Source organism: Peromyscus leucopus, chromosome 23, assembly GCF_004664715.2.
Source record: "Peromyscus leucopus breed LL Stock chromosome 23, UCI_PerLeu_2.1, whole genome shotgun sequence".
Lineage (NCBI taxonomy): Eukaryota > Metazoa > Chordata > Mammalia > Rodentia > Cricetidae > Peromyscus > Peromyscus leucopus.
Genome location: NC_051082.1, coordinates 15195777 through 15215918, shown reverse-complemented (window position 1 = coordinate 15215918; position 20142 = coordinate 15195777). Strand labels below are relative to the sequence as shown.

The 20142-nt window shown below is 46.6% G+C and overlaps 1 protein-coding gene across 1 annotated transcript; it reads right to left on the bottom strand.

The window, feature by feature from the left end:
• Nucleotides 1-147: 147 nt before the first annotated feature.
• Nucleotides 148-19085, bottom strand: Denr (density regulated re-initiation and release factor). Its single transcript, XM_028885833.2, has 8 exons — nt 18958-19085; nt 18043-18157; nt 13399-13418; nt 11780-11864; nt 6624-6707; nt 3153-3269; nt 592-731; nt 148-479 (listed from the first exon to the last, which is right to left on the bottom strand). The coding sequence occupies exons 1-8, from the start codon at nt 19018-19020 to the stop codon at nt 435-437; spliced, it is 669 nt and encodes a 222-aa protein (XP_028741666.1). The 5' UTR covers nt 19021-19085; the 3' UTR covers nt 148-434.
• Between the last annotated feature and the right edge of the window lie 1057 nt (nt 19086-20142).

Sequence of the window (20142 nt, the reverse complement as noted above, 5' to 3'; positions counted from 1 at the left end):
AAGGTTTTGGTGCCAAGAGTCCAGCTCAGTGGCAATGTACGCCCAGCACATGGCCCTGGGTCCCATTGACAGCACCAAGTTTGGGGGGGGGGGGGCGCCACTACAGTTTTTTTCTAAAATAAAAATTTTAAAAAATTAAAAAAAAAATCAGTACCAAATGACCAAAATGTTTTATTTGACTAAATTCAGATTCATGCATGAGCATGACAGTCTCTCTCTCTCTCTGTTTATCAGACTTTGGCAATTAAAAAAACAAACAAACAAACCAAGCAGCCTTGTACAGAACAGTGAGAACGCCAAGGATGAGGAGTCCACAGCTTTACTGTAGGATATATATACACACACATATATACATATGTATATATCTCTGAAAGGCCTCTCCTCTGTTGGCCCCGTCAACTCTCGGGTCAGCTCAGAAACACAGGACTCCAAAATCACTTCTTCACTTCTCCAAGGTCTTCGATGCTGTCATCATCCACCTGACAGACACAGGTAAAAGAAGTTCAGGAACTGAGGCAAAAATTAACAAAGAAATGAAGTGACTTGCTTTAAAAACTTGTTTCTACGGGAGCATGCATCCGGTGCACTTACCTCTGGCCACTTTTCCTGAATGACATCGATTATGTCATCCGTGAAGTCTCCCTGAATGATGATCTCATCCTCTCCTGTTACTGAGGCACCACAGGAGAATTTTTGAGCAAAAAATCTTTGTGCTTCTTTGAGATCAATTTCTGTTTTGGTTCGTTTTTTTAGAAAAAGAAAGGGCAAGACTATAATTGGAATTGTACAACAAAGATATTTCAATTTTAACATACATTTTCAAGGTCATGTAGTCTTAGTACATAAAACAGCATCCTCCACAGTACTCTATAACACAGTAAGACAAAAATGGCGAGACAAGAGAGAGAGACAGAGACAGAGACACTGAGACCAACCCTGTCTAGAAAAAAAAGAAACAGAATGAATCCAGGAACACATTACTTCCAAGCATCACGTTCATACATGCTTTAGCTCTTTATAATAGAAAACCGACAACAGAGAACCAAACCTCTATGCCTAAGTCTGTTTTGTTTACAGAGCCCCGCTGACCTTGAACTTTTGCCTTAGTTTCTGTGGTGGTTTGAATGGGAATGGCTCTCTTAGATCACCTGTTTAAATGCTTGGCCCATAGGGAGTGGCACTATTAGGAGGTGTGGCCTTGTTGGAGGAAGTGTGTCACTGTGGAAGGGAGCTTTGAGGTCTTATATGCTCAAGCCATGCCCAGTGTGACACACAGAGTCTCCTGCGGCCTGTGGATCAAGATGTAGAACTCTCAGCTACCTCTTCAGCAACACGTCTGCCTGAACACTGCCATGCTTCTCACCATGATGATCACGGACTAAACCTCTGAAACTGCAAGGCAGCCCCAATTAAATGTTTTCCTTTTATAAGAGTTGCTGTGGTCATGGTGTCTCTTCACTGCAATAGAAACCCTAAGACATTTCCCAAGTGGCAGGATTATAGGAATGTGCCACCTCAACAAGATAACCTTAATATTTAAAATGCAGTTTAGTGATGTATTTTTCAATCTGTACATTTTGTATTGTCACACACAGAGACCTTAGTTTACATTTTTACACATGCTCCAGCAACTGAAGGGCTCTGAACAGAACTCCGTGCCACTACCCACCTCCCCTCATTCTCATCTCTACAGTCATTACCAGAGATAGGCTATTTTTTAAACCTCTCTCAAAAAGGACTGCCTCTCTCCAGCAGTCAAGTCTTACCTAGCTAGCACTCCTGATCCTGTGCAAATACATTCAAGCAGCAATCCCTTAAGAGCTGGGCAGTGGTACACACCTGCAACCCCAGGTACTTAGGAGGCTAAGCAGTAGTTTGAGCCCAGCCAAGGCAACATAGCAACATAGCTTTCAAAAACAAAAAGCAAGCAAATAAAACCAAGCAAAATCACCAGATTGGGGGCAGGGGTGAAGGTGTGCTAGTGTCTTCTATGAAAGATTTTAAATGTTAATTCTGAAACTATAGTTAGAAATATAAAACCTAGGGTTGAGAATTAGCTGAATAGGAAAAGTCCTTGCCTAGCATCTGGGAGGCCCTTTTAATCTCCAGCAGGGGACCACTTAAACTAGGCAGGTGGTACACTCCTATAAACCAGTACTTGGGAGGTGGAAGCAGGAGGATCAGAAGCTCAAGGTCATCCTTACCCTTCATTACTAGCAGAGTCAGCCTGAGATACAGAAGCCCCACCCAGTCTTTTTTTCCCCTTGAGACAAGGGTTCATTATATAACCCTGGCTGACCTAGAACTACCTATGTAGACCAGACTGGCATATGCCTGCTTCTGCCCCCTGAGTGCTGGAATTAAAGGTGGAGTGCTGGAATTAAATCACACCTGGAAACCCTGCCTTTAAGGAAAACAACAACAGAAAGGAAAAAGAAAGAGTCTTGTGCTGAACATGCACATGCCTGTAATCTCAACACCTAGGAAGTAAGGTGGGTGGCCTGCCTGAACTTCACAGCAAGCTCCAGGATAACCTGGGCTACAAAGCAAGATCTTGTTGCCACGCGCGTGCGGCCCGCCCCCTCCAAAAAAGTCCAGAACAGGGGGTCAGAAGAATACCTGGCTGCTCTTACAGTTTCTCTGGGTCCCATTCCCAGCACTCACATGGTGGCTCACAACCATCTCTAACTCCAGTCCTTGGGCTCCGGCACCCTCGTGGGCACATGGTATACAGACATACATACATGCAGGTGAAACACCTATACACGTAATAAAATAAAACAAATAAAAACACAAAGAAAGCCGGGCAGTGGTGGCGCACGCCTTTAATCCCAGCACTCGGGAGGCAGAGCCAGGAGGATCTCTGTGAGTTGGAGGCCAGCCTGGTCTACAGAGCAAGATCCAGGACAGGCACCAAAGCTACAGAGAAACCCTGTTTCAAAAACAACAACAAACAGAAAGGCAAAACCTCTTCTAGTCTATTCTTGGCATAAACAGATATATGGAAGCAGTGATGCAGCTTCCCCAGCGTCACAAAAACGAGCAAACAGCAGAACTATGATATTCATGATACAGCTAAGACTCCAGTTTATACATCTAAGCAGATATATTCCAGGCTGTAAACAAAGAAACAAACTAAAACCTCAACTCACCAAAAGTTGCAAGGCCACACACTCTCGTCACATATTTCTTCTTTGCTCTGGGAATTTTGGCTATTGTGACCTTCTGTGGTACGGTCTTCTTCTTCTGTTTTATCTGACCTCTTCCACCTTCATTAAGAAAGAGTTCACATCAATTGCTTCCTTTTTCACAATTGTAAAACACACAATACTGAGTCTTTAACTTTGTGTTCAAGCTCCTTTTCTAATTTACAAAATCATACAGGCCACTTACTCAATAAACATTTATCAATTAGTACTTACTATGTGCCCAGCACGGCACTAAGGACTGAGGATGCAAAGATAAGCAGGAAGGACACAGTTCCCATCCTCCAGGAACTCACGCTCTATTAGAATGAGTGGGGTGGGGGAGTTAAACCAAACACGGTGGTGCAGGCCTATAGTGCCAACCCTCAGTACAGTGAGGGAAGACACTAAGTTCAGGTCTGTCACAGGAGAACTAACTGTCACTACAGCTGTTCCACTGTGCCAATAAAGCAACCTTGAATCTAGGACAGAGTCAGCAATTGGCTGACCCGGATTAGACATAGATCTTGGAGGACTTTGGGGGTGGAATTTCTGGGGCTGGAGGTTCCAGAGAATATGGGGAGAGAGTCGGCTAATCACTCCGCTTTCCTTAGATTCTTCAAGTCTTTATCTCAACTTCTGACTCTGGAGTTTTTATTATACTAGAATAAATTAGGTAATCATTTTATCAGGAAGTTACACAAGTCCAGCCTGGTCTACTTAGTAAGACCAAGTCTTAGGGGCCCATGGATGTGTCATCAAATAAAAGTGCTTGGTGCCAAGCCTAACAACCCGAGTTCAATCTCCAGAACCCACAGATGCAAGGAAAGAACTGGCTCCAGCAAACTGTCCTCTGACCTCCTCAAGTGTATACCACTTTCCACATGCAATGAATATTTTTTGTTTTTGTTTTTTTCAAGACGGGGTTTCTCTGTGTGGCCTGGCTGTCATAAAACTCAAAGCTCTACCTGTCTCTTCTTCCTGAGTGCTAGGAATAAGTGTGGGCCACCACTGCCTGGCACAATAAATATATATATGAAAATAAAAAGAAAAGGACAGAAAATGTTTCCTATGGAAGTGAGTGTTAAAGACCTGAGGAGTATTCAGGTCAAATGGCTGGGAAGGTACAGACAGACAGACATTCAGTCCACGAGAAACTGAATCTGGGAAGCATGCCTGTCTTACTGAAGCATGCTTATGGATAAGAGTACAGGAGGTCAGAAGTCAGTAAGAACTCGAGCCATGCTCAGCGATGACTACACTGGACAAAGAGAAGCCATTCAAGACAGAAAGAATGAAAGAATGGACTCATGGTTATGAAGATCAGGTCAGCTCTAGTGTGAATTGTAGAAAAAGAAGCAAATGCAGTTCCTGCATTCACTCCAGCAAAAACTAATCAAACTATAAACCAAATATGGCATCGGTAACAGCTATCAGCTGTAAAGAGCAGGAGGAAGAGAAAGGTCAGATTCTAGGACTGTTAATGGGAGCAAAGCCTAACACAGTTCTCAGGTTTCCAGATCAAGTGACAGGATAATTGAGCTACATCTGCCAAAATGGGGGAAATAAAAGATCGATTCAGGACTCAGTCAATTTAGCTTAGGGAGTCTTCATTTGTGGTATCTGTGGGGACCATGCACATTTCCAGCCTGACATGGGCCAGGTATTACAGGTACATAGTGTAGCAGAAGTTAGAGATACAATAGAAACATCCTAGGAGAATGAAAGGAATGAGAAGGAAAGAGGACCTAGGACAGGACATGGGAAGTTACTCTGAAGGGCACAGGAAGAAAAGAGATCTATTCAAATAGACAAACCAGGGAAATCCACACTTCAGAAAGGTTCAGGTGCTTTTTTGTCTTTTTTTTTTTTTTTTTTTTTTTTTGGTTTTTCGAGACAGGGTTTCTCTGTGTAGCTTTGTGCCTTTCCTGGAACTCACTTGGTAGCCCAGGCTGGCCTCGAACTCACAGAGATCCACCTGGCTCTGCCTCCCGTGCGCCACCACCGCCCAGCTAGCAACAGACTCTTAGCAGAGACCTTTCTCTTAAGTAGCGTGGGTAAGGCCTTGGGTTCAATGTCCAGCACTGGGGGAAAATAGGGTGTGTGTATGGCAAAAATCTTTAAAATATGTATAAGCTGCGGCTGGAAAAATGGCTCAGCAGTTAAGCACACTCACTGTTTTTAAAGATGACCTTAGTTTTGTTCCCAGCACCCACATGACTGCGAATAGCCACCTGTAACTCCAGTTTCAGAGATCTGACCCTACTGTCTATCTTCCATGGACAATGTATGCACACAGAATACATACAGGCAAAACACCTATATGTATAAAGTAAAAATAAATAAGCTAATTTTACTCACAAAACAATGAGGAAGAGATGGGTAGGGACTAGGTGCCATAACATAAAGAATCTGTTTTAGCTAGGGGGTTGTGACGTACGCCTGTAATCCCAGCACTTGGGAGGCAGAGGCAGGTGGATTTCTGTGAATTCAAGGCCAGCCTGGTCTACAAGGGAAGTTCCAGGACAACCAGAGCTGCTACACTGAGAAACCCTGTCTCAAAAAACAAAACAACAGGGGATGAAGAGGTGGCTCAGAGGTTAAGAGCATTGGCTACTCTTCCAGAGGTCCTGAGTTCAATTCCTAGCATCCACATGGCAGCCCACAACTGTCTGTAACTCTAGTTCCAGAGGATCTGACACCCTCACACAAACACAGGCAAAACACCAATGCACATAAATAAATTAATTTAAAAAAAAAACATAAAAAAAACTTGTTTTAGAGAGGAGAGAGCTAAGTGTACTAACAGCTCATTCCACTTCAACAGAAGGAAACTTCAGCAGGCTGGCTGCGTTTTAAATGCACAAAAACACGCTTTTATTTTGAATTTGTTTTGTTTTGTTATTCCTTTTCAGACAGGGTTTGTCTACGTACTCTGGCTGTCCTGGAACTCAAGAGATCTGCCTGCCGCTGCCTCCCAAGTGCTGAGATTAAAGGTGATCAGCTGGTTTTTGTTTTGTTTGTTTTGTTTTTAAATGTATTTATTATGTACACAGTGTTCTGCCTGCATGTATGCCTGCAGGCCAGAAGAGGGCACCAGATCTCACTGTACAAGGTTGTGAGCCACCATGTGGTTGCTGGGAATTGAACTCAGAACCTCTGGAAGAGCAGTCAGTGCTCTTAACCTCTGAGCCATCTCTCCAGCCCGGTTTTCGCTTTTTGAGACAAGAGTCTCATTACGTAGCTCCGGCTGGCCTCGAATACCCACAGTTCTCTGGCCTGAATCTCTCAAATGCTAAGATCACAAGCATGAGCCAGCATGCCCAGCTCGCGTGAACAGGCAGCAGCTCTTCACCTTGGAGCCCTCACCACTCCCCTATCCTCTGCAGGAGGGATGTTTGTATAAATCACACGGGTTAAAATCAAATCAGCTCTTACCTCTCTTTTGTTTTTTCTTCTCCTCCTCTTCCCCTACTGTTCCTTGACCTTCACTAATTCCAGCTTCTGGTTTCGGTGAATTTTCTGGATAGGAAGAAAAAAAAAATACAAGAGTGTGAACATCATTTTAATACTAATATTAAAAAAAGAAATCACCTGATGAGGATGCGGCTCAGGCTAAAAAGTGCTGCTTGAGTGCATAAAGCCCTGGGTTCTGTTCCCACTTTCATTCCAGCACTGAGGTAAAGGCATCAGGAATGCAAGGCCAGGATTTCCACTTTCTGAGTCCCCTACCGCTCTGCAGAGGGTCTTTTATTCTGTGTCTACTGATGTGTTTCCTCACCCCCAATAAACACCATTCTTCAACCGCTGATTGTCTGCAGTGCTTGAGATTTCTCTGCTGCTATCAGATTTTTCCTATCTTTTAATTATTCAACTGACAGAGAAAAGACCTGATCAAAACTCCTAGACTGCATCATTTTGGGGGGGGTTGTCTCAGATTTCTTTTGAGGACCACTGACAGTGGTATTTCTTACTGGAAAGACACTGCCAATAGGCCTGCTACAGTATTCTATTGTTTCTGGTACACGGTCCAGCTAGCTACAAAATTATGCCTTGTCTTCTTAAACAAAACTTATGTTAACCATGATGCCAAAATTCCTTCCTGTGATAACCTGTGTCTTAATGTTCCCCATGAGGTTACAATAAAAGAAACTCAAAGGCCAACTTATAAGCTTAAACTGGCTTGTTTGTTTTGGTCTTTGGAGGCAGGGTTTCTCTGTGTAGCCCTGACTGTCCTGCAAGTCACAATGTAGACCAGGCTGGCCTCGAACTCAGGGATCCACTTGCTTCTGCCTCTGGACAGCTAGCATAAAGGTGTGCGTCATCATGCCCAGCTTACTCCTTGAACTCCTTTTTTTTTTTGATTTTTCGAGACAGGGTTTCTCTGTGTAGTTTTGGTGCCTGTCCTGGATCTCGCTCTGTAAACCAGGCTGGCCTCGAACTCATAGAGATCTGCTTGTCTCTGCCTCCCAAGTGTCGGGATTAAAGGTGTGCGCCACCACTGCCCGGCTCCTTGAACTCTTAAACCTGGTAAATGGCCTTCTCCAAAGTGTACATACAGTAGACAATGGTGGCAGAGAAATCATCAGTCTCATCAATCAATACCCATGACACAGCCTGCCAAGGATTCCTTAGATGGTTTTATCTTTTCTCTTCCTCTAATAAGAATAAAACTGTCCCAGCTGTTTTTCCCACTACACTCTCAGTAGGAATTACAGTGTACTAACGGATGCTACCCGACTAGTATGACAAGCTCCAAAGATACACACCATCACCAAACGGCTGTCTTATGCTCTAGATCTCTGCCAGTGGTTAAGTTTTGTGGCCCCTTAGACAGACTCTCTTCTGAGGCACTGTGACTGCCGCCCCCATCGTCCTCCTCGAGTCCCCTACGAGCAGTTAGGGTGACCTCTGAGAGGAGGGAAATTACAAGTTAGGCAGACAGACAGCAAAGAGACTGCTGGGTAATAAAGGTGGCGAATTCCTAAAATGGCCAGCTTCCTCCTTACCCTCCAGACTTGAGACAAAAGCCCAGCAGCTTAAAAGGCTCTGTAAGCCGCCTTTGTAGGCCTTGGTCTCCCACCAACAGGCCCCCTGCTAATAGACTAGCTCAACAAGTTCAAAGCCTGCTCAAGATATGCCACACAACAGTTCTGAGCTGACCAACCATCCTAGCTTTCTTCAAGCTAAATTAGGGGAGGAAAATTCTTTAGAGGCTTTAAAACACAAAAAAGTGTGTCTCTGTCTCTCTCTCCATCCCCCCCTCCCCCTTCCCTGCTTTGCTGAGGTCTTTTTTTTCCCCGTGTGTCTACTGCATCTGTGTGTTTCCTCACCCCTCTAATGACCCCTTTCTTCAACTGCTAAAAAAAAAAAGGGGGGTGGGAGTTCAAGGTCATCCTCAGTTGCAGAGCAAGTTTGAGGCCAGCCTGGGCTGCATGAGATCTGTCTCAACACAAAACAGGGCTGTAGAGAAGGCTCAGTGGCTAAGGCACTTGTGCTTTAAACCTTAACAACCTGAGTTTGTGGCATGGAGAGCACAGCTCCCACAGACACACACCAATACACACCGACAGACAGACAGACAGACAGACAGACAGACAGACACACACACACACACACACACACACACACAACACACACAGAGCGTTTTTTAAAGTTTACCTCTGAGCAACCTAAGTAAATAAAGCATCCCACACTAGCTGAATATAGCATCTACAAAGCAAATGACTATACTACACTCTAATGAAACTGAACTCTCAAAGTATTACAGTAAGTGCTGCTGCAGTCTGGCTATGTATCCTCCAAAGGCTCAGGTGTTCAAGACTTAGTCCCCCAAGAAGGTGTCCCTGTTTTAAGGGGTGGTTTCAAGTGAAGAGTGGTCTAGAAGGAGACAGTCACTGCGGACTTCAACTTGGAGACAATGGGACCCAGTTCTTTCCTTTTTCACTTCCCAGTCATGAAGTAACTCCTACTGCCTTAGTATAGGCCCAGACCAAGAGGACCACAGTGATGGACTGAGATCTTTTGGTTTTTTGAGACAGATTTCTTTGTGTCATCCTAGCTGTCCTGGACCAGGCTGGCTTCAAACTCACAGAGATCCATCTGCCTCTGCCTCCCGAGTGCCAGGATTAAAAACCTAAGCTATCACTGCCCGACTGGACTAAGATCTTTAAACAGAACCATAGGCCAAATTAGCCTTTTCTCTTTGTAAGTTTATTATTTTAGATATCTACTATAGAGATGGTTAATAGAGAACAAAATGCCCAGAATTTATTTATTTATTTATTTATTTATTTATTTATTTTGGTCTCAAACTCAGAGACCATCTGCCTCTGAGTGCTGGAATTAAATGTGAGCACCACTTCGCCTGGTTGAGGATCCACCCCTCCACCCCCCAGGACAGGGTTTCTCTGTGTAACAGCCCTAGCTGTCCTGGAACTCAAAGAGATCCACCTGCCTCTGCCTCCTGAGTGCTGGGATTAAAGGCATGAGCCACTACCGACTGCCGAGGATTTTGTTTTTTAAAACAGCATTTTGGCAGGAGGATCAGGCCAGCTTGGGCTACATAGGGAAACCCCATCTCAAAACAAAACAGGCTAGAGAGAGATGGCTCAGAGGTTAAGAGCACTTGCTGCCCTTGCAAAGTAACTGAGTTTGGTTCCCAACATCCACACCAGGTGGCTTATAACTGTTAATTCCAGCTCCAAGGAGATGTGACACCTCCAGCTTCCTTAGACACCTGCACACAAGTATACACACACCTACTTTAAAAATAGTAATAGCTAAAAACAAAAACAGAAAGAGAAGTCAGGTGTTGTAGTGCATGCCTTTAATCCCAGCACTCAGAGGCAGGCAGATTTCTGAGTTCCAGGACAGCCAGAGCTACATAATGAAACCTTATCTCAAAAAATCAAAACACAAAACAAACACCCCACAAACCTCTGCCTCAGCCATCCAGATAGTAGGATTATAGGATGCGTCACTATGCCCAACTCACAAATGATGACTCTTTTTGACCCATGTGAAAAGGAAGTAAAAGATGCAGGTCAAGAAAATCTCTTATGGGGCTGGAGAGATGGCTTAGCAGGCAAGGGCACTTGTTATTCTTGCAGAGGACTTAGGTTCGATTCCCAGTATCCACTTGACAGCTCACAAAGATCCAGCTACAGGGGATCTTACACCCTCTTTCTGCCTCCATCAGACACGCATGTGGTGCACAGACATATATGCGGGCAAAACACCCACACACACAAAATAAAAATAAAATCTAAAAAATAATAATAAAAGGGAAAAAAGAAACTTTAATCTTTTTTTATTTTTTTTTACATTCATCAAGTTCTGGCCAGCCAGAGTTAAAGGGTGTGATTGTCTAAAAAACTAAACAAAATAGAACATGTATCTTTAAGACAGAAACCAAAGTACAATACAAACAACCTGTCATTAACGTGACAGCTGGTGGAGGGGTCAGGGCCCGGCCGGCCGGCCGGCCTGCTGTGAGCCATCCTCCTCCCTCACACTGGGGGCATTCTCCTGCTCCTTGGAGGAAAGCACTCTGTGTAAAACTCTCTTTATTTACTCTGCAGACAAGAGGGCACTCACAGAACCAGTCAATCCTACTTATCTCATTGTCAGTTTAGAGTCTTCACACACTGATCCTGTTAACATCTGGTCCTGGATGAGACGCTTCTACGTCCCTCTCCAAGTCATAAGCATGTCTAGGCAGGTCATGCTCAGGGCCAAAATGCAGGAGCTAATTACAAGAGCAGCCTTTAAGTGTTCTCTTCCACAAAGAGTGACTAGGTAAGCAGCTATTATCTCCAAAGGCCTTAAGCAAGGACAAGAGTGTCTGCCTCATGTATATAATACGAAAACTGAGCAGCAGAGAGGGCACCATGGGATGCACTGCAGTGAAATAAGCCCGTCTGAAGCCTACTTTTCCTTGTTCCTGCTGCCTTTTACTGACCTTGTAAGAGAAGCCATCAATAAGAGCTGCGAGATCCGTTCCTGTCTGTGACACCCCAGCAACCATCAATTCCACTGAGATGCATAAACCTTAGCCCCACACGCCGCTTGTCCTCACACCTCACATCCAACACTGTTCCAAACAGCCTCACTCTCTACCCAGTTCTTAGCACCCTCCACCCACAATCGCCATTCTTAGTCAAGTTGTTCACAAGAAAACTGTGAATGTATATTTGCCCCTAAATCATTCACTTTTAGGTCAGTTGACCCAAAGATCTATCTTCTCTCTGAATTTAAGTAATTTTAAAGTTAATCAAAACTGGTGAAATTGTACAACATCCTGAAAAGGACTTTCCTATCTTGTTCTGTTAGGACTAGGACCCTGCACATGCTAAGTAAGCATCCTACCCCTGAGCTACACCCACAACTCTCTTTAAGAAACAAGGTCTCCTAAGCTGCCCAGGCTGGCCTGGACATCACTGTTCAGCCTCAGTCGGCCACAGAACCGGGCGGTAGGCCTTTCACCAGGTTCGGCTAACCTTCCCTGTTTAAAATGCCACACATGTATTTGTTTCGTTAGTACAGTTTTAATAAAATAAAAACCTATGTTCAAAAAAGGAAAAAGTCCATACCTACAGTCAGTTTTGCAAACTCATTTGGAAAATTCTTCTCTAGCCATTGTCTACATTTAGCAACATCAGGCATATATTCACAGTACTGGAAGGGAAGGAAAAGAACAAATTGAGTGAGAAAACATGCATTTCAACCAATATAATTAAAACATCCCCATATACTCGATACACAAAGAATGATAAACTACACACATACACTCACTATCTCACTATGTAGCCAGGGAAGTCTAAATCTAAATCAGGGTACTGGAATTACAGGTCTCCATGCTCAGCCTCACCTGATCATCCATAGGAAATCTGTAATTCCAGTAGGAAACATCCTTTAAGATGTTCCCTGCTTTGGTCACAAAGGGCCTTCATTATTTTCCTGACTTGTCCACAAAGCTTGACTGAGGAAAGTCTTAAACACAATTTTTACTCGTCATTCTTCCTCTGCTCAGGCACGTTAAGTCTTGGCTTTCAGTTTACCTTTGCTTCCACCATCCGACTACTCATGAATTCCATACAAATCTAAAGCATACAGCCAAGTACAAAAAGATGTACACACGGGGCTGCAGAGATGCTCATCGGTTAAGAGGGCTTACTGCTCTTGCAGAGGGCCCTAATTCAGGTCCCAGCATCCACATGCTGGCTCACAACCACCTCCAACTCCAGTTCCAATGGATCCAATGCCTTCTTTGACCAGAAGGCACTGTATGCACACAGTACATACATACATATGATGCACACAATACACATAAATAAAAATACATAAGTATTTTTAAGAAAAAAGACATCTATAATCACAGATACTCAGGAGGATTAAGGAAGGTTTGTTTGAGCACAGCTGAGTTCAAGGCTAATCTGGACAACATAGCAAGACCCTACATTCATTCATTCATTCTTTTTTTTTCTTTTGAGACAGGGTTTCTCTGTGTACTCTTTGCTGTCTTGGAACTCAATTTGTAGACAGGCTGGCCTTGAACTCACCAGAGATACTTCAGCCTCTGCCTCTGGACTTCTAGGATTAAAGGCATGCATAACCACTGCCTGGCTCATTTTTGGTTATCTGAACAGGGTTTCTCTGTGTAGCCTGGCATCCTTGAACTGAGACCTGCCTACCTCTACCCCCTGAATGCTGGGACTAAAGGCATGCACCATCACACCTGTCTAAAACCCTACTTTTTAAAAAAAAGGCCAGTAAGGTAATAAAGTGCATGTACAACAAATGTCTAATTTCTAAGATTAAAAAGTATTCTGATCCAGGGCCAACAAGACGGCTCAGTGAGTCCATGTGCTTGCTACCAAGCCTGAGAACTTGAATTTGATTCCAGGAACCCACATGATAGCAGAGAACTGACTCCTGTAAGTTGTCCTCTGACCTCTACAAGTGCACTGTGGAACATGTCACTTTCTCCCTCTCTCTCTCTCTCTCTCTCACACACACACACACTCTCTCTCTCTCTCTCTCTCACTTAAAAAATTGTAAGTATTCTGATTCAAAGTTCTCTACAAAAGATTGAAACATTATCAACTGATAGGAAATGAAAAATAGAAGAACTCTTAGATAACTCTAAAATCAAGAGTGATCTCACATGCAGAAAATAAGAGAACAAAAAAACCTAACAAGTAGGACTTACCTCTGTTGGTAATGAACAGACTAGAGAAATGGAGAGAAAAAAAGATGTGAAATGTTAAAACCATGACAACACAGGAGCCTCATACTTTCTACCTGTACTTCAATTTTTCCCTTCCATTTTTCATTTCTTTCTCCTTTTTAAAGACACCTATGTGTCATCACTACTACTTTTCAATTGAATATTCTACTCGAGAGTTTTCCCTTTCTTAAGACCCCAAGAATACTGAGTATCAGCCAGGAAGCACACACTGGCTTCAAACTTCATGATCTTGCTGCCCTGGCCTCTTGGGTGCAGAGATTACAAGTGCGCACCACCTCGTCTGCCTTCAGACTTTTCTGTACCACTCACTTTTCAAATACTACTGTGCAGAGATTTCTGGGTAAAAGGCTTAGTAAACCAGGTGTGTAAGGCAGAGGCTACCAAAAGGTGCATTTAGAGTCCAGCCTTATCTTTGACTCACACACAAGCACTCAACAAAAAATGGTGCTTCACAGAAAACCATCATAGACTACCTATCACCTAAGTCTTACAACGACCAATTTCCTTGTCTACTTCCTTACTTCACAGACCCTCCCCTTCCTCAACTCCTAATTTATAGTTGTATTAGTACTATGAACTCAATGTTTCTACTCCCTAAGCAATTCTCTACCATGTGGGTTCCAAGGACTGAACTCAGGTCATCATCAGGCCTGGTAGCAAGATCCTTTACTGAGCCCACTGCTCCAAGTGTTTCTTATACATGTGGATCTTAAACTCCCTGGGGGTTAGACGCACCCCTTCCTTTAGTATCTGTAATGTCAGTACAAAAGTAGGACAGCAACTGAAGAAAGTTAACTTTTCTCAAAAACGTTAAGGACTACAACAGAATGATCTCTCAGGTAAAGACACTTGCAGTCAGTCTAAGCCTGATCCCCTGGGTTCAAGTACTGGAATCCTCAAGAGAGGGAGAATTAACTCTCAAAGCTGTCCTCTGATCTGAGCTCTGCTCTCTCACACACAATAATTCAATTAAACCAAAGATTAGTAACTGTTCACCACTGGCACAGATTGAATAGTGTCAGCCTTTCAAAAGCCACTTTAGAAGTGACATACATGGGGGGGGGTGTGTCTAGGATTGTAGATCAATTTATTGCTTCTCTCACTCATGAATCCCTGGGCTCAATCTCTAGGACCCCCATAAACTGGGCACTGTGGTACACAGCCGAAACCAGCACTCAGTAGGAAGAGTAGGATAATCAGAAATTCAAGGTCATCCTCCTCTCATAGCAAGTCAAAGTCAGCCCAGGATACAGGCAATCCTGTTTTTGTTTTTTTAAGACCTAGCAGGGAGTGATAGTTATACTTTTAACCCCAGCAGTTGGGAAGCAGAGGCCAGCCTAGTGTACACTGTGATTTCTTGGCCAAACAAGGTTACATAGGAAACCTGGTCTCAAAAAACAACAGAACACCTTTTTTTTGGTTGTTGTTGTTGTTGTTATTTCAAGACAGGGTTTCTCTGTGTAGCCCTGGCTGTCCCAGAACTTACTCGGTAGACCAGGCTGGCCTCAAACTCAGAGATCCACTTGCCTGTGCTGGCTTGGAACTCACTATGTAAATCAGGCTGGCCTTGAATTCCTGGTGACCCTCTTGCCTCTGCCTCCTTGGTATGTGCCATGATTAGCACTTTGGTTTGGGGGTTTTCCTTTTTTTGGGGGGGAGGGGGGCAGTTTGAGACAGGGTTGAATCTTTCAACGACCTTCCTTTCTCCACCTCCCCAGCGCGGGAACTACAGGCCTGAGCCACCAGGCCCTGCTTCATCTTTATTTATTATGTAAGTACTTGCTATGTAGACCAGGCCAGTTTGCGTCTGTCTGCTGAGTACTGGGATTAGACATGTGCTTCTCTGCCTTAATATGTCATCTTTTTTCTCAGCTTACACACATTAAAACACAAATCTCCAAATCTCACAGAAACCAGGTAACTTGCCCAGGGCCACAAACCTAGGAAGAAGTGAAGTCAGAAAGCACACTCTGGCCCCAGACTCTCATGACCAGTACTGTAACAAAACACAATTAACCCTATGTAATTTCGTCCTTTTTCACTCTGTCCCTTCAAGTTTTAAGACAGGTTCTACGCAGCCCAGGCTGACCTGGAACTTTGAAATCCCCCGGACTAACCTTTGTTGAGTGCAGGGATTACATGTGGATTCCCGATGGCCCTCTCAGGAAACCTGCAAACATGGCTGTGTACTGCCTTTCCCTAAGCACCTCCCACCTCCCTTAAAGCTCGGGCTTAGGATTTACAGTAGAACTGTTTCCTTGCCTCTCAACATCTTCCCTGGGAAAACACCTAAGGGGAGTTGATGCTGATACAGGGGAGGGCCCAGAGGCTCTGGGGCCCAGGCTTAAGCGGCCATAGTAACTTCAGAAGCTCTGCAGCAGTCTCTGGGGTCATGATGGGGACCAGGACTGAGGCCACAAGGAGTACTTTTACTCACGGAGTGAAGACCAAAGTCAAGAAGGGGGCCCCTATCACCAAGCTGAGCCACCTGGTCAAGGATGTGACCATTCTCCTTTAAGGAATCAGAACATCGACTTTCTCCTGGGGACATCCCCTAAGGAGACGGGTTCTGAAGACTGCTGAGGTAGAGGCACACTCACACTGGCCCGCAGACCAGAGTCAAGGCATTTACTGCCACTGGGGACCCAACAGTCACATCAGTCTGGAGCCTAAGTGCTCCAAGGAAGTAGCTGCTGCCATCCAAGGAGGCCAGCTTTCTTTCCAGCAGCCTGTGCAGAGGGCACAGAACCGCACAAAGTGACAGGCTGCTGGAGCTCTGCACTGGTGTATCTCATCTCCACTGCAGGGACACCGGCGTCTGTGTCAGGACGCTGGGACCCATGGCCAGTACTGATGACCACTGTACTTCAGGCAGGGACTGCAGAGCCACTGGGCAACTTCACCAAGGCCACCTCTGACACCATCTCCAAGACCTTCAGCTACCTGACCCTCTGGAAAGAGACTCTGTCCATTAAAATCTCCCTCGCAGGAACTTACAGACTATCTTGTGAAAACTCAGACCAGAATCTCCATGCACAGGACCCAGGATTCAACCATGGCTACCACAGTTTCTCTACAAGTTAATCCAGCTTATTTAGAAAGAAAGAGAAAGACAGAGAGAGAGAGACAGAAATAAACAAAGGTTGGGGGCTGATAGCTCAGTGGTTAAGACAGCTTACTACTCTTCCAGAAGACCCAGGTTTGAATCCCAGCACCCACCTGGTGGCTCAGGACTACCTGTAACTCCAGTTCCCAGGGATCCAATGCCCTCTTCTGACCTCTATGGGATCCTGCACACCTGTGGTGCACATACATACACTCAGGCACATATACAACCCATTTAAAAAAAGTAGTTAGGCATGGTGGCACACATCTTTAATCCTAGCAGTCTGGGCAGAGGCAGGTTGATCTCTAAGTTCCAGGCTAGCCAAGGCTACAAAGTGAAACTATCTCAAAAATAAATAAGTAACTAAATAATAAAAAGAACAAGTGGAAGATGACTGGAAATAAACGTCTTAGGCTTTCCTTGGTGATAGGGTGGGGGGGACGACAAAACAAAACAAAACCTGTTTTTTATTAAACTTAACTTTGTTTTGTTAAAAAGTCCAGGCAGAGCTGGGCATGATGTCACTCGCCTCTAATCCCTGCGCTCAGAAGCAGAGGCAGGCAGATCTCTGAGTTCAAAGCCAGCCTGACCTACCGTAAAATTCCAGGACAGCCAGGGCTACAGTGAGACCCCGTCTTGCACACAGTCTGGAGCCGGGCAGATGCCTCAGTCTTATTCAGTAAGTCCTCGCCACATAAGCCTAAAGACTCCTCAGGATGGCCAGCAACCTCGGCATCCATGTAAAAGCCAGCATGGGCACAGGACCACAGTTCCAACACTGGGAGGGGGAGGGTCCCTGGTGCTTGTTAGCCAGCCAGCCAGTCTAGCTCATCAGAGTGTCAGATTCGGTGAGAGACCCTTTTCCAAAAAACATGGTGCAGTGTGACTGAGGAAGTCACCCAAGTTTTGAATCTCTGGCACCACATGCGTACACACACACATCTACACACAAAAAGCCTTAATGATCCAAACCAGACTTTCCCACGACTGCTCTACTACACATCACCCCGACCTCATCTCCTCTCTCCTCAAACACCCTCTCTGTACTATAATAATTCAAAGATGCTCAAGGTGCTCATGGGGCACATGATGCCAAACCTCCTGAGGACCTGAGTTCAATCCCCAGGATCTAACTAAGGTCCACAAGCGGCCCTCGACATCCACACACGGATCGGGACACAGTGCACACACACAAATGAATTAAAATTAAAAAAACAAAAAACCAAACATTGGGCGGCGGTGGTGGCGCACGCCTTTAATCCCAGCACTCGGGAGGCAGAGGCAGGAGGATCTCTGTGAGTTCGAGGCCAGCCTGGTCTACAGAGCGAGAGCCAGGACAGGCACTAAAACTACACAGAGGAACCCCGTCTTGAAAAAAAAAAAACCCAGAAAGAATCCACCAAACCACAAAGCCAGATGCCAGAGTTAACAAGACCAAATGTGACATCAGGCATAAAAACAGTGAGCAAACGGCATTTCTTTTCCCTTCCAACACTTGCCTCCACAATACAGGACTCGAAGGGGGTAGTCCGAATCCAACTTGGCACTGTTTCTCGTGTCGCCTTTACAGTCAGCCCCGCTGGATTCAGAAATGTCAGCAGCCATCTCACAAACCTGTAAGCAAAAGTCGCACAACTTCACCGCTCTGGAGTTCGACCACCCCCACCCCCACCCCACCCCACCCCGGACAAGCAGCATGTGGGCGCAGTCTCAGCTTTCACGATGGTAACCCCTGCACCCCAAAGCTGTTTCGATTCTACTAAAAAGGGCACGCGTTTCACTGGATCCACAACATCACGATCCGTGTGTCGTGTGGTAGGCTCGGCTACCTGGCCCCCACGGATTCACAAGGGAAGCCAGAAGCAATGGGGCCATGAAGGCTGAGTGTTGGGGCGAGGGCAAAAAGGGGGGCACCGGAGAAAAAGAGGAAGCAGTGGGGGGTTTGGGGGGGGAACCACAGATGGGGTGGGTGGACTTCAACCGAGACGGGGCAGGTCGGGGGCTGACACGGGTGAGGGATGCACACGCGTCCCTCGGGGCGACCAGGATGCAAGGTGCGGCGGCGACAGCAAAACGCCCAGGCAGGGAGACCGAGCCAGGGACGAGGCTGGAACGTGCCACACGGCCTGGGGTGACAACACCGTGGGTGGGGGGGTGGGGATGGGGGGTGGGCGCAGAAGGACCCGGGAAAGGACAGGCAGGGACAGGCAGCCCTCGGGCGGGGCTGACGCCAAGGGGCGACCCCGGGGGCCGCCACGGGAGGACCCCCCCCCCATGTGCGCGGGCGTGGCGACGCTCGGCCCGGCCCCCTTTCCTCCGAGGCAGCGCCCCGGCGGCCCGCCCCGCCACACACACGCGCGCGCGCGCCGCCAGCTCCCCCCTAGAAGCCGCCTCGGGGCGCGAGCGCTCGTTACCCAGCCCGGCGCACGGCCCCGCCGCCTCCGCTGCCGCCGCCGCCGCCAGCCGAAGCGACACATGCAACTGCCCCGGCCCCGGCCACACCGCAGCCCGACCCGCCGGCCGGAGGCGCGCACGCTCGCGCGAGACAATAGGCCTCTATCGCGAGATCCCGGCGCGGCCGCTAGGCGGATGTCGCGAGAGGCCCGGCGGGGGCGGGGACGGGGACCGTGAGTGGGTGGGCGGGGCGAAGAGGGAGGGCTCCGCACATGCGCCCTGCGCCGGGGTGGAGGGGAGCGCGGGGGAGCCGAGTGGCGTAGGGGCGGGCGGCCGGTAGGGGGCGCGCGCTACCTATTGGCGGGGACGAGCCGGCGGCTCCCGGGGTTCCTGCGCGGTGGGGCGTGGACTGGACTGGCGCAGAGGCTTGAGTCACAGGTGACTCCGTGGGTGAGGTGGGCAGCCTTGCCCCAGCGTCTGGGCTGCATCCGCGAGTCCCAGCTACCCACCAGCCTGATGGAGAAGTCAGCCCCTCCGCGGAGAGACTGCGGCTGGATCAGACCCTGGGTTGCTTTTCGTGACTCTTCCCCAAATTGGAATTATTCTGGCAGGGATCCTCCTATCAACTAGTGTTTTAAATTGGCTTCCCCCGGGGTTAACAACTCTTCCCATGTGATTGGTGCCTGTCTCACCTTCTGCGTGTTCTCTACCGGAATTGATGATGCGTCCCGTCTCGGGGTTTCTGGTTTTAACCACACACGGCCCGTGCCTCGGTTTCGCTTCCTAGTTTTTATTTTGGGGGAAACCCCTTCATCTGCATACCCAGCCCAAGTCCCACTTGTGAAACGGGAATAACGCTAGGACACTTTCAGAGCTCAGAAAGAAAGGGGCCATTCCAGAGACAACTTCATTCACAGCCACCATCCCTTTCCTTTTCTGTTTACAACTTAGTTGGCGTGGACTAAGCTGTCCAAAACACTCTTCACCAGAGAGTCCTCCAGCGTGGCCTCCCACAGCGTTCTTCGGATACTGGGAATTGAAACCAGGGTTTTTGTGAATGCTAGACAAGTGCTCTGCCACTAAGTTACAGCCCCTGCCCTCTAATAATAGTCTTAAAAATAAAAAAAAAAAAAGCATTCCAGCATTTCATGATGCATATCTTTAACCCTAGCACCAAGGAGGCAGACCAGGCAAGGCTACCTCAT

Coding starts and splice junctions, on each gene's coding strand:
- Denr (XM_028885833.2), bottom strand. CDS start 19,020: ATGTGTCGCTTCGGCTGGCGGCGGCGGCGGCAGCGGAGGCGGCGGGGC. Junction 11,865..13,398: donor TCTGTTCATTACCAACAGAG/GTAAGTCCTACT, acceptor CTTCCCTTCCAG/TACTGTGAATATATGCCTGA. Junction 480..591: donor TTCAGGAAAAGTGGCCAGAG/GTAAGTGCACCG, acceptor TGTGTCTGTCAG/GTGGATGATGACAGCATCGA.